Source organism: Manis pentadactyla, chromosome 3 (genome assembly GCF_030020395.1).
Source record: "Manis pentadactyla isolate mManPen7 chromosome 3, mManPen7.hap1, whole genome shotgun sequence".
Taxonomy (NCBI): Eukaryota; Metazoa; Chordata; class Mammalia; order Pholidota; family Manidae; genus Manis; species Manis pentadactyla.
In genome coordinates this window covers 162,138,210-162,153,273 of record NC_080021.1, presented here as the reverse complement: position 1 = coordinate 162,153,273, position 15,064 = coordinate 162,138,210, and the positions used below count along the sequence as shown (strand labels likewise).

At 38.7% G+C, this 15,064-nt stretch overlaps 1 protein-coding gene across 26 annotated transcripts in view; it reads left to right on the top strand.

Moving 5' to 3' along the window:
- Positions 1–15,064, top strand: part of PTPRD (protein tyrosine phosphatase receptor type D) — a 1,529,902-nt gene that overhangs the window by 1,502,513 nt on the left and 12,325 nt on the right. For all 26 annotated transcript variants that reach the window (XM_057498672.1, XM_057498671.1, XM_057498666.1 and 23 more), the window contains 4 exons: positions 9,971–10,256; positions 10,684–10,862; positions 11,477–11,603; positions 12,826–12,951. In XM_057498672.1, coding sequence (XP_057354655.1) covers positions 9,971–10,256; positions 10,684–10,862; positions 11,477–11,603; positions 12,826–12,951 — 718 coding nt within the window. The remainder of the gene's footprint in view (positions 1–9,970; positions 10,257–10,683; positions 10,863–11,476; positions 11,604–12,825; positions 12,952–15,064) is intronic.

Genomic DNA, 15,064 nt, shown 5'->3' with positions numbered 1-15,064 from the left:
TTGAGAAATACACAATCTATGCAGCTTTACATGGCAGGCCTGATTAGCAGTATATCCACTTCCAAAATGTGGATATGTTTATGTCATTCTAGATAAAATTTAGAATATAGACTGAAATGATATGGACATCTGCAAAGAAAATTTCTCTGAAAATGATATAGTTTCTTATAATTCAATAGCATCATTCAATTGACCTCATTCAGATTCAAGTCAACTACCAATTATCAGGGCCAAATGAGTCTGTTTCTGCCTCCTCTCTCCATCCTTAAAATAAGACCTGCTGTGGCATATTCAGGTGATCTTTCTAGACATATTAGCCTTCTAATTTTTCTTGAACGTCACATTTTAAGAGTAAGAGAAAATGTGTTTGGCAGATAATGTTGGAACAGAGCCAAGATCACACAGAAATCTTTGGAGGATTTCTGTTTGAGTCAACATACTTAGGGGGAAAAACAGATTAGGACCATGTAGATTGTTTTCTGTAGATCTGTTCAAGAAATCCCCCTTCACCCATCACGGAAAAATTAAATGTCCTGAGGGAATATGATGTGATGAGGTCGCTCGTGATCTCTCAATATGCTAGAGTAGGATATTGCCCCATGCTCCGTCTCTGGTTCTTCTCTGTTGGTGAAGTGTGAACTTCGGGCATCAGAGGGTGCCACCCAAGAGTGCAATGTTACTTCTTTCTAGAGAGATCAAGGTTCTGAGTCATTTTATCTAAACTTTTGCTTATTCTAACTCTTTACTAAGTATTCTCCTCCTCTATGATGTCTTCTGTATCTGCCTGCTTTCTGAAACTCATTCCTTAAAAGCCAGCACTGGACGACATGACCAAGAAGAATCCACCTATGGATGATATTCTTAAGCTAGATGAATAGGGGTCCATTTTCTCTCTCCACCCCTTTGGGGCCTCAACTGTTGATTGATCCTTAATATTTTTAAAGTGGTAAATTTTTACCCATTATTTGATATTTCTTTTTAATTCCATTACTACATGATTATTTTTGTCCTTGCTTAAAAACAAAAAATCAAACACTTCAACTAAGGTGAAAGTTGCCTCTTACCACCACCCTCACCGAATTAGGGTATCTGCAGATCAAATTCTAGGCATCAGCATGTATGCATATAAAAATATATAATCTTGTATGGGCTTTTTAAAAAATGTAAGTGGCAATATATAATATTTTGCCGGTAATATATTGTTCAGCAACATATTTAGATAGGCTCAACAGTGTCTTAGAAACTTCTGGTCAATTTAAAGATTTACCTCATTCCTTTAACTGTTACATAGTATTCTTGGTATTTATATACCATAGTTTATTTAACCATTTCCTTAGTCACAGTAACTGTTTTACCTAATTTGTTATTTCAAATAATGCTGCAGTGAAACTCCCTTTCTAAGATTTTCTGTGCATATGTACACACATCACACATACTTCCGTGAAAAACTTCTAGAAGCAGAGGTGCTGTGTCAAAGAATATGTGCATTTAAAATTTTAATGAGCATTGAGAAATTGCCCTACCAAACAACCATGTCACATAGGCTGTATAGCCTGTGTTTTACAGGAGGGATAAATTCTATTGCATTTCAATGACAATTTGTTCAAAAGAATATATTATATTTATAATAATATATGAAAGTGAATTAGGCAGATGAATAGTTTGAATAGTTATGTCAAAGAAATCTGTATAATTTCTCTGGCCATTCTAGGTAAGAGATGCCAGAGGATGTAATACGAAAATATTTATGGGTCACATTTTGTAGAGAGCCCCAAATATTCTAGAGAAGCCCAATATAGCTGAATATTAAGTTAATATATTCATTTTTAACAAAAAAGAGGAGTTTCAACTGGCAGCCATTTCAGGATCACATCACAGCTTTATTAGGATAGTCATTTGATTACTCCTTTAAACCGCAGTCATAAAACTCAATCCATTCTCATAGATGTCTTTTTTAAATATTCTTGCAGTTCATAAATGCCATTTTTATTATAGCAGAACTGTAATATACACTCAAATTATGAGCAGATATATGTACAAAATGCCCACCATGATTTTTGGTCCATATTTTACTGTCTTTGCACACAACTAAATGGTCTGTGAAATCTCCTAATTCTGTTGTCTTTCTCTGCCAGATCATTGAAGTATCCGTAAAGGGTCAGCATTAAAACTCCACCAGATTAATCAGAGAAGCCAGCTTTTAAGCACATCCACAGAATGATTTTAGTACACAATAGTCCCCTTATGCCTCTTAATGTTTTCCTTTTCCACATTACTACCGTATCGCATCACGGGACATTAAGCATATTTCAACTCGTGGGACTAACTCAATCATGTTTTCAGAAATTGAAAACAAATGTTGTAATTGGATGAATGATAATATTGAAGTAATAACAATTTCCTAGTAGGCGAACTTGTTTAATGGATTGCATAGTCTTTCTGCTTGTAAACACTTGAATGTCTATCGCTCACTGAAACCATTGTTTTGTTGTTTTTTATGGCAAAAGTTGGTTAATAATTTGGTTTGCTTTACAGGAATCATTGTCCTCACTGGAAGGTAACTTAGAAAGTTGGTTTTACTTCAGGGGCAATAGGGACCAACCTTATGCTAGATTTGATTTAAAAGTGCTGTCTTCTTCCCTTTTTGCTAGAATTTTCTGTAACATAATAAATGGGCTAAATTGTGCTGGCCTCAGCCTTAAGCACAGGGTTATGCACTCTTTTTTTTTTTTAAAAGATACTCAGAAAAATTTGTCTCTGTGCTTGGCAACTACTCCGACAGAAAACAGATAAAAATAACGGTGGTTTATCAGGTTTGCTGTTCTTATCGTGTTTCTGGTTGAAGGCTGTTGAAATGATGAAAAACAAACAGCACTAAATAGGGTTTCATCATTATTGCTGCTGTGGGGAACTGAGTTCTCCAGGATCAAAGAAAAATGCATTTGCTTGTAGAACTACAATCCTTCATTTTGAGAGGTGCACTGCACTCAGATACTGATGGGTGAAAAATAGAGCAAATTGGAGAAGGAAGTGAAATATGTGCTGCTATAAGAACTTGGAAATTCAAACAAAAGTAGTCTGGCATACTTTTAAAAGCTCTGAATTTTCAGTGTTCAATTTCTTAAGAAAAAAGTAGTGCCTGATGTTTATTATTTAGGAGCAACTGGAGTAAAGCATAAGCACAGGTTGTTTCCATCTCATCAAATTATAAGAACTCCCTTGATCTCTATATTTGTCATTGATCCAGAAGAGGGCCTAATATCTTTAAACTTGTATTTTTAAAATTTTGCAACTCAACTTGAATACCTTTGATTTCCCTGGCAAGGAAATTACCGTGAGAAAATTTCAGCACAGTGGAGACAATCACCTGGTGTCCTCCCCACAAGGAGATTATCAGCTGGCATGAAGATAATAGCCAGAAGACAAAAATAAGCTAAGGCAGCTGCTCATAAGGAAGTCTGAATTGCCAAAGGGCTCCAAGGAGGAATAAACCTTGATCAAGTCTTGATCAAGGATGCAGCAGGTGGGATGAATCTTGAAGAAAGGTACATATCAACAGGTAGACATGATAACAAGTAGGAAGGACCTATACTAGCAAAGGCCCAGAGGTGGCAGAGCTTCAAAGATGCTGCGTTTGCCTGGAGCTGAGGTAAAGCTATGAGTCTTGTAATAAAACTCCATTAAAAAAGGCAGTTTTAATGGTGATACCAGTGCCTAAGACACATCCAGATGAAATTTTTGAACCTCTAAGGGAAAAAACCACAAGTACATGAGACAAACATTGCTGTTAAAAGATCAAAAATCTGACTAGCCTATGACTTCTTCAAAATGCAGAGAAAGAAACTACAGCGATATATTTAAAGTTCCAAGAGATGATATTGGAGTCCAGTAATCTTGCAAATAACCAAATTCTTGGTCCTGTGTAAAGGCAAATAAAGAATTTCTCAGATATGCAAGGCATCAAAAATAATACTATCCATTCATATTTTATGTGAAACATCATTCAAAGACATATTCCAGGGCACCAAGAGGTATATCAAAGAGCTCAAGAATAGATAAATCATGTCATCACAGTGAACTATGAACAAGTTAACAGATTTTAAATAATTTGTTAAAGGGTTATACATTGAATAAAAATATTAACAATCCTTAAAATGGAAAATAAAGGTATGAAGCATGCCCTTTTTCCTCAGTGCCTTCCAGCCACGCTGGCTTCTCTGTTAGGTATTGTGTTAGTCTGCAAGAGCTGCGATAATAAAGTACCGCAGTGTGGGTGCCTTAAACACCAGAAATTTATTGTCTCCCAGTTCACAAGGCCACAAGTCCAAGATGAAGGTGCCGTCAGGGTTGGTTTCTGGTGAGACTTCCCCTCTTCGCTTAAGGTGGCCGCCTTCTAGCTGTGTCCTCACGTGGCTTTTCTTCTGTGCACGTGCACAGAGAGAGAGAGAGACAGAGAGAGAGATCTGGTGTCTTTTCCTATTCTTGTAAGGACACTAGTCCTACCGGATCAGGGCCCCAGCCTTATGGCCTCACTTAACCTTAATCACCTTCCTAACGATCCCTTCTCTGAATACAGTCACATTGGGGTCAGGACTTCAACATAAGGATTTTGAAGGGACAGAATTCAGTCCCTAACAGGTATCAATTTAAGTGACACTTCCTCAGAGTTGCTCTGCCAGCATCCTGCAGAGTCACCCTCACATCAGTTGTTAAAATTTGTACTTACGTATTTAACTCCGGATTACTTAATATCTAATTCCCCCACTAAAATATAATCCTCATGAGGAAAGGACCATGTTTGTTTTGGTTATCACTTCCCTGGTGTCTCAGCATATGGTGGGCTCTCAAATATTTGTGGGGTAATAGCCTGCAGAGCCTTCTGAAAGAGTGTACAGCAAATGTGGATTGTTCCTGGAAGGTGGGAATGGATAAATGGGGTGGAGGGTGGAGGGCTGGAGGGGGAAGTAGTATTTGCTAATTTCCTTAATGTAAGTACATCGACAACATCTGATTTCAAACTACAAATGTGACATCGCTGAGTGCAAAGCTCGGGAGAAATACTCAGTACATACAATTATATAATATTTTCACCTCAAGAGCATAAATGTGAAATAATTAGGAAGCAATGTGCTTTAAGTATTATCTTTATTTTTAATGTATTTGAGCAAAATTTTTGAGAATTTAACAGCTGGCTCTCACCAGCTCCAGCACACCATTGATGAATAGTTGAATAAAATTGTATGGGTTGAATGCACAGAAGTTTCTAATTTATTATTGTGTAGGACAAGAGGCAAAAAATAGTTCTAGCTGATTGTTAAATTTTAGACCTGAATGTCAAGGAAAGAGACTGAGAGTGGGAAGAGCAGAGTTGAACAGTCAAGATGCTGACTAATTTTGGAATCTATTTATTTCCAGAGAAACTTAAGGACAGTTTGAAATGTAGGTCTCCCCTGATGCTCCAAAAAAGGGCTATCACATTAGACATCTTTTCTTTTTGAAGATTCTTGTTAACCCTTCGAGGGGAATGAGAGAAAGGAGTACAGAACTTTGGGGGACATTATTCACATTTGGGGGGCTGGCAGTGATTATGTAAATTAGAGAAAGAGATACAGATGGAAAAACCCAGAGAGGCAAGAGGATGATCAGCACAGGAATCGAGTAGAAAAAAAATGAGAAAAAAAAACACAAAAACAGAACATTACTTAGTGAGGCACCGTCCAAAGGGATGCGGGAGGTTTCTGAAGATGATGTTTAGAGTTTATCTTTGATACGGGTTTCCAACCTGATAGAAGCTCTGCCCTGTCATGGAGGACACAGAACCACTGCACATGAGTCACAGTTCTTGTTGGCTAATTCCACATGCTACATGTTTCAGGTTATTTTTGTGTGTGTGTTTTAGATAATTATAAAATTTCCTCTTTCCTACCACCAATCTCAAGGGGGTATCTGACATCTCCCAAACTCCCTCAGTCAGTGTTGTAGAAACCAAGGAAGAAAGGCTTTTCAAGGAAATGACATTAGGGGCAGTTAAACACTATTAAAGGGACTTTACAGTGGGGTCAGCCCCAAGGTCTCTGTACCTGGCAATTGTTGCAGACTCAAATGGCAGAAAGCAATGAGAAGCTTTCATGGTGCCGTGAGGCAGGGTGCTAAAGTTTAGCACCTAAGAACCTGTATTTGGGTCCCTGTTTGGCCGTTTACCCTTCGCCGTATGACCTCAAGGCAGTCCAAGCGACGTGAATCACAGAAGGGGAAAGGCACCTTGCAGACATTCGCTGACTGCCTCCCAGGGAACCAAGCAGTGTGGTGGGATTGGGCTTTCCTCCCATTTCCTTTACCACAGCAGTATATGTGGAGGCAGAAAGTAACTCTAACGTGGGGTGAAGTATCACCTTATTAGAAACACAGGGAGACAAGGGAGAGCAGCCTGAGGGGCGCATGAAAGCCAGATCTTCGAAAGCCTATGTCAGATGGTCCTGCGGGGGCTCCGCCGTTCCCCTACTCTTTGCGTTGCCTGTCCCTCCTCATCAGCTCCGGAGGTAGAATTTTAAAACGGAGTTTGCACCCACCAAATAACTGCCTTTTCCTTTATGTTTGCAAAACACTTGGTACCTTTAATTCAGCCTGAAGTCATACTAGATAGTTAACTAGAGTTAATTATCACTCCCATGATTTAAGGAAAATGCAAATACAGGGAAAAGTTGACTTCTTCGAGGGCACCCACTGGGTCCTGGAAAAAGTATCTTGAAACTCATGGTCTTACTTCAAGGTACAAAATGTTTAAAGCCCTCAAGAAGGCTTAGTCCAGAGAAGAGGTAATACTGCAGTTCCAAGGATCACCTCCTTCCCTGTCATCCATATGACAGCAATACTGGGCAGTTAACAATATTTTGTGTTTTGGGGAGAAAAAAATAGCTTTTGCACAATTCATAGCCTCTTTTGTTCCTTCCCACAATGCATGTTTTAGATTCATGCACATACTTGATTTTTTTCCTCATCCATTTTTTGGGGGGAAAATATACATCATTACCACAATGAACAGGTTGATATTGTTGGAGCTGGAGTTATTCCTACCAATTTTGCAAAGGTTCTGTGGTATATTTCTGTGGGAATATGGAACTATGCATCATCCAGACATTTGAATGGTCCCTGATGCATATTTTGAGAAAGCATTCTTGCCATTATTTAGAATTGGCTTGATATGCAGGGTCCAGTTATAAGGCTTTCAGTGTGGTTCCCCCCAGGAAGGACGGCATGAAGTTGTGTCTAGTTAGAAACAATGCATGGTTAAATTGAAAACAACATAGAAAGGCAACACAGAAAAAAAAAAAATACATATTACTCATAGACTTAACCTGCCAAACCTGGGGCTTGCCTGCTTTTTCCAGGTTTAGTCTTACTTTCTCTTGATTGCAATGTGATGGCGTGTCAGGAGACCAAGACATGGGGTCTGCTCAAAGCATTTTCCCATCGCCCTCTTCCCTGTCAAACCCTCTGTGGGGCAATCCTCTGCAGTCTGAACCTTCATCCTACAGAGGATTTATTTCACAACTTGAGAATCCTGATCCTCAGTAGGTTTACTCAGCCTGGATGGGTCGCTCATTACATGAGGCTTCCCATGCCAATCACTAAACCACTCATGTATTTCACAAACATTGCTAAACATTGACTACATGTCCAGTGTGCAGGCAATGCACAGATAGCAGAGCATACAGTTGCTGCCCCCGAGACATGCTCCTGTATTTATGGAAAGCGGCCCTACCAGACTGACCAGCAGTGTAATGTGACAGGTGCTGCAGTAGAGTGGTTTTTAAAACACCCCTTAAGTAATCTGGGACAGAGGGTGGTTAATCCTTCCTAGGGTGAGGGAGGGAGGAGGTGAGGAGTGTTAGGGAAAACTGGCCATGTCACTGGTTTATTTCATAGAATGAACTAAATATAATGGGACTTTGTAGATCTCAAGTCATTGGGTTTCTAATTGTTTTGTGCTAAGAATGTGTAATCATTTCTAAGACTCTTTGTCCCAGAAGGCTTTTGCATTACATCTCAGTCTCGTGTTACTTTGTGGTTTAGACCTTAAATGTAGTCATAAAATCGGTATCCAGAGGTATCCAGACTACTGACAGCCATTTCTTCTGTCTGAGAGGTCATGAAAAAGTAAGAAATTTGTAAATAGCGGTTATAGCATGTTCACTTCACCTAGTCTGTAAACCTCAAACCTCAGGATTCCTGCAAGGAAGCTGGATTTGATCTGTACTACTCAGTAGTAAAGAAAGGTATTGTTCATTAATGCTCATTTACCACCTTGCAGCCACGTGGAAAGAAACTGAGAGAAAAGAATGGAGTGAAATTGCCATTTCAGTTGAGTCAGGCACCCTAGTGCTCATTAAACTCATTCATTTGGAGTTCTGGTACATTCTTTGCACAAAAGCCTCACTAGACCAATGAAGTTTCACATGTAGCTTGCAGAGCCAGCAGTATGATTGCAGAGGCCATTCCTTTTCTTTTACTGTACGTTTTTTCTTTTCTTCAGTCCTTCAAGTCCCGATTCAAATGCTACCTCATGCACAAAAACAGCACATCCTTTTTCTGTCTTGTATTAGTTGTGTAAGTATTATCTCCATTGATAGACACTGAACTTTAAAAGTAGGATCTAAATCATCTTTAATGTTGCATCCCCTGTGTTACTTACCAAAGTACTTCATTATTCATTGAACGATGAGATGGATACATCAGTGAATAGATGGGCAAATAAATAAACACATAGACATACAAGTGACAGGAAGCAGTGACATGTAGCTAATGAAGGAAGTTGTCTGTCCCTTGGTGTCTGAATATGGTGATACATACCTATTCCCATTGATTACATGTTTCCCACCCAGGCTAACATCCATGATCAGAAGGAGAAAAGCATGTTGGATTCAACCATACTTAACACATAAATTGGACTCAGACTAAAGGGTTTGATAAAAATGAGGCAAACCAAGCTAACCTTGAGATTTAAGAACACGGATGTGTTATTTTGTTAGTATTCTTTTCAATGCTTAAGGAAAGTCCAACGTTGGACTTTTCAAAGTATCTGACTCAGTAATCCAGTTTAGTAAATTAGATTGTCTTCTTGGAACAACAGATCTTGTCTGTCTGCTTTGATGATTCGCTCACCTCCATTTCATTGAATTGGTTTCCACCAACTGGAAAATGACCCGTAAGTCCAGGAGTAATGGAGTTTAATAAATGCCTCAGAGCTTCTTCAATAACGAAGATTGAGGCTTTTATTTTCCCACACAAAATACTTGAATTTCATCTGGAATTTCAAAGTACATTCAACTGTGGAAGAAAAGGGAGTAAAACCAAGGAACACACCCACACTCTAGTGATTGCTTTTTATTAAGAATTTCTTTCCACTGAGTATACCCTGCACTATTTTTAGTGTGCAATGACATTTTAATATTTTAATTATATACTTCTCACTAGGTTGGTTTTATAACTTAGTTGCTGAGTTTTAGAGTATGAAATGTTTCAACTTGAGTGATTTATATTTTGTTTTTGTTTTTGTAAACCAAATGAAGATAGTCTAAGATGGTTTGCAAAAAATATATATAGCCTAATCATATCTTGAGCAGTTTTTTTTTTTATGTCTTCTAGTATAAACAAAGCCTGTGGGTTTTTTTTCCTTAGTATCCTCAAAATAATGTCCATCTTGTGTTACATGATCCAAGAGCATGGATTTAATATTTTTACATTTTGAAACCAAACTAATTTTTCTTTGTATTTTATTCCCTACCCTCTGGTTATGGTAACTTGATAAGACTTTTGACTTTAGAGTGCTCCCAAATCATCACAACAGCTATTTGAGTAGAATTAATGAGTTTGAAACCTATTTAGTAAGGATAATGAAAATAATTTTATTATGTTTTGGTTTCCTGATAGATTTATTTGGACTTTACTTTTCTCTTTGTTTTCCATGCAGTGCGGGAGTTGGCCGAACTGGTTGTTTCATCGTAATAGATGCCATGTTAGAAAGAATAAAGCATGAAAAAACTGTAGATATTTATGGCCATGTAACTTTAATGAGAGCCCAGAGGAATTATATGGTTCAAACAGAAGACCAGTACATCTTTATCCATGATGCACTGTTAGAAGCAGTGACTTGTGGAAATACCGAAGTGCCAGCTAGAAACTTGTATGCCTACATTCAGAAGCTGACACAAATAGAAACAGGAGAGAATGTCACAGGAATGGAGCTTGAATTTAAGGTATGACGTTGGATATGATGTGGTAAGTCAGGAGCAAGTCATTCGGGAATTGTCTTTGAGTAGTGGCTTCACTGTCTTCATCTTTCAGATTTGCGAAGTTACAAGATTCACTTGACCTTCTCAGGTGTCTGACTATAAAATACTCTTCCTCTTTCCCATTTCTGTTCTCTGCCTTTCTAACAATACCTTGAACTCTCTTGTACCTTAATTTAAACTGAGAGATCATACTCTCAGAACATAATATTTAACAATTCAGTAGGCTATATGGAGTCATTAGGTAGAAGTGAAAAGCAGTACAGTTTGAAAAATGATTTGCTTTATTGTAAATAAAAACTTTATATCTAAAGAGGAAATCTTGGGCATGATGTATTCAAACCATAGGTTAAAATCATCTTTGTTTTGTTTTTCTTTTTTTTCTATTCAACAGCGTCTAGCCAGCTCTAAAGCTCACACCTCAAGATTCATCAGTGCCAATCTTCCATGTAATAAATTCAAAAATCGCCTTGTTAATATTATGCCATATGAATCCACAAGGGTGTGCCTGCAGCCGATCCGAGGAGTGGAAGGATCTGATTACATCAATGCCAGTTTTATTGATGGATACAGGTATATACTCTTGTTCCCCTAACAGTCCAAAGCCTTGATATTTACATGTGCCCTAGTTTCATAGCCAGAATGGATTTCATCTCAATTCAAAGCATTTTCTTTCTGCATAGGTCAGCATTCAGTCCCTTAGAATTTGCTTTTTATTATTTTGAATAGGAGTAAGAAGTAGTCATGAAATTTTTAATCTGGCCTTCTAAACACTTCTTTCAGAAGCCGTTTGGATGTGGAAGGAGTTAACAAAGGAGCTGTTTTGTACCATATTTCATGCATTTAATAGATTGTGTAAGAATCATTTCTACAAAATGAACCCACATAATTGTTTGTTAAATGATTTCTATGACACATAAAATTGAGCTATTAGCATTGCATGAACATTTAAATAATAATGATAAAGATACACATCATAATATTAACTAAGCAATTTCTTTAGCAAAGTTCCAAAAATGTATTAAATGTTCTTACTTGGTCACACAGTCCTAATGGAAACTTACTGCAATTGCATTAAGAGTATGTTTTCATTTTCTATTATGGGGTTTCATGTTTATATATCAGTTGTGAACCTTTGCTTGTTTTCTGATTACTTGAACATGATATTTTAATTCTCTGTGATTCAGACAACAGAAAGCCTACATTGCTACCCAGGGGCCCTTGGCAGAGACCACTGAAGACTTCTGGCGGATGCTCTGGGAGCACAATTCCACCATCGTTGTGATGCTCACCAAGCTGCGTGAGATGGGCAGAGTGAGTGCCTCCCCATAAGACATTCACTCTGTGGAGAAAGGAGGATCTCATCTGAACAGCCCAAGGGCCAGTGTTGTTTCTCTGAAATGCAGGGTACTCCAGACATATTCTGGGACATCCATTATTCTTTGTGGGTTTTTAACTTGCAAAGCCACATCAAGTTGTTTAATTTGTGTGTTTTGAAGAAAGATCTAACACTTTATTTGCAGAGAAATATAATCACAGAGACAAGTAAGTTAGATGATTATCCCTGTTTGACTTATATCCTGACTCTCAGTGTGTTCTTATTTCCTTTCGCTCTGGATGAGCTGGAGTTTCAAGAGCAAATGTGCCAGCATTTCTCTGTGTGAAGGAACTTGACTTTCTTTCATCCCTGAGACAAATTCTTACTTCCCCACCTCTACTCTCACTGAATAAACTGTTGGAAAGTTATGTAGTTTTCCTAGGGATATAATCTGGTAATCTCAGATCTACTTAAAAGAAAGAAAAGATTATTCTGAAAAATACATGAAGTCTTAAAGACACAGAAGGATCTACCACTTAGATTCAAGTCACAAGCATTTTGCCATGTTTGCTTGAGACATTTTCTTTCTTTCTTCTTTGTACAGTTTAAATGGTAGAGTGCATCTAAAACCCGACTTTTAGACCCCACAGAGAGAACAAAATTCCAAATAAGGAAAGTAACGTGACTTTTGATTCGGCCAGCGACGCTCTGTGAGACATAACCAAGTCATTGAAACTGCTCAGGCCCATTGCCTCAGCTGACAAGGGAGACTGAGCAGATCAATTCAGAAGTTTCTTTCTATGTTTGCACTTGATGGTTTTCTTCATTCCAAACCACAATGGTGAAAGTCGATTATGGTGGAGCTAATGCATGACTGCCATGGTCATTTGTTATGTCCCAGGGCTGATGTAATTATGTGGATAGTTTGTAGAAAGATGCTTAGCCTAGTGCGGTATTCAATTCAACTGAGGTGGTGTAAGCACCCACTGTATGCCAAGAATTGTGCTTGAGCCCATGGGAAAATATCGAACCACATGATTTCCCTGTCCTCAGGGAACTATGATTTCAAAGAGAAAAGTAGTCACGTGCAACTGGAATGGTCTTGAATTTTAGAATTTTATTAATGAGAGAAAGAAATGAAATAGAAATATATAGTGACAGATGATAGACAAAACTTTATACTTTGTATAGTATGACATTAATCTTCTCTCCTTTTAGGAGAAATGTCACCAATATTGGCCAGCAGAACGATCTGCAAGATACCAGTACTTTGTTGTAGATCCCATGGCGGAGTACAATATGCCCCAGTATATCCTAAGAGAATTCAAGGTCACAGATGCCAGGGTAAGTTGGCACAGTCTTACGCTGTTAACCATTAGCTTAAAAGTAGTCTAAAATGCATCTCTGGGAGAAACATTTGCCAAGGGACCAGACTCCCAAAGTGAAAAGGAAATCACCCATCCTGGAGGACTTCTTTTTTTTTTCAATATAAGAGTAACCTTTCCTAGTCTGGCAAATGTTATTAGAAACCCAGGCTTGGCTTTCATTCAAATGTAACATCTGGCAGGCCAACGTCAGGGATGCGCTTGGTGAGTGCACGTGTTAAGAAGCATTTACTGGTTGGCTGTGCTTTGCATTCACCTTCTCAGCTCATTCTCTTTGGAGTCTTTTTTGACTTCTTCATTATGTGAAGCTGTAAATATGTTGTTGTTTTGTGAAGCCCTTTAGGTCATGTGGGCTTGGAGGTTAATTTGGTATGATTTTAAAACTGCAGATCAAATGGCATTCTTTAGAAGAATCTGACAAGCTTTGCACATTCTAATTTGATTCCTGGCATGCTTTATTCCTTGGTGTGCTAATGTGTCTGTCCATGAGCGCTCTGCACCCACGACCCTTGCTGGCTAATTTTCTTTCTGCTTTTCATGTCTAGATTGCTGAGTCCAAGGTTCAGCCCTGATGTAAGATGCTCTATGCATAAACTTGAATATCCTTGCCTTTGGCCACTTTCAAAGCATGATTAAAACACATCTTAGGAGAGCATGGGGTCAGTCCAAAGCCCTGTTTTGTTTTGGAACTGTCACAGTGGGTGGGTTGAATAAAACTCCAGGGCAGAGCTATTCTCCTTGATCCATTGTTTTTCCTGGAAAGCAGCTTTCTCAACCAGTCCTCACGTTTCGAGATAGTCTGCTGATCCCCAAAGTCATGCCCTTGCCGTTGACCTAAAGTGAAAGAGGAATTGGTTAGCAGCCTGGTTGGCCCAAGTGACAGACCTGTTAATCCCAGAAAGTCTGAAGTGACTATACTCAAGGTGTCAGTTAATTCCCTGGGTCTCATTTTGGAGGTGCTCAAGTAAGCCTGCCTTGGTGACCTGCCCTGTTGTTAAAAAAAAAATGCCCTTTTAGAATCTGAAGGTAGATAGGGAGGTGCACTCCAAGCTAACTCACCTTCTTGATCATATTTCTGATAATCAAGACTAATAGCCAGGCTCTACAAAGGCAAAAAAACCCACCTCCTTACTACTCCTCACTTGCAAAAATTAAATCTGGTCACAATAAGCAATGGAAACATTGAAGCAGGAACTTGTTCACATGTTTCTTTGTGGGTTATTATTTTTTTTAAAGGCTCCCTGTGATTGTATAATTTTCTTAGCTGCCGTAGCATTTGATGTTTGAGCTCCTGTTGTGTTTTTAATCTCAACATCCCAGTTTAGAAAGCAAGTTAGTACCTGAGCATACAGCAGTGTTAAACAGGTAACCTTTAAATGGAGTCAGGTGGTCTGTCCTTGAACAGTAAAGGTCTGTGCACATGACCTTCTCTTACTGTTAAAAGCAACTGTGGTCAGAAATGAAATCCCCAGGACATTCAGAATAGGACAAATCTGCATTACCTAGCCTCTGGCTTCCCTTCCTGTGCTTTCTAAACTGTTTCTAGAAACAGAGGGAAGTCAATCATGCTTCCATGGTAACCATCCATTCGTTAGTTACGGGGCCAAATGGTTGCTTCCATATTCCTCATTGTTCTCCCAAAGTTGATGTGGTCTTTGTGTTTTGTCTCCATCCCCAAATAATGTCAGTCAGGAATAGGCCCTGTTCCTGTGGAAACCACCCCCAGGCCGGTTGATGTGTGCCTATCTCGAGTTGAGCTACCCTGTCTTTTCAATATGACTGAATGAGAAAGATTGGACCTTTGTTTACTTAGACCGAATCTTGGAAATATGCACATCCTATCCAAAAAGGCTTAATGGGAAAAGAGGAGTCACAAAAATGGGGAGGAGGAGCAAGCTGAAGTCTTAACTGAGAGCAGGACATCTTCCAATGGGCTCAGTCCCTCTAAGCTTGGAATTTGAATTCTCTCCCTCTCTGTTGATTTAGGGGGGAAAGTTGATGGGCACAATTGTCCTGCTTCTATAAACAGAGGGTCCTTTCTGCATTTGCTGTGTTTCCAAAAATACTATAGA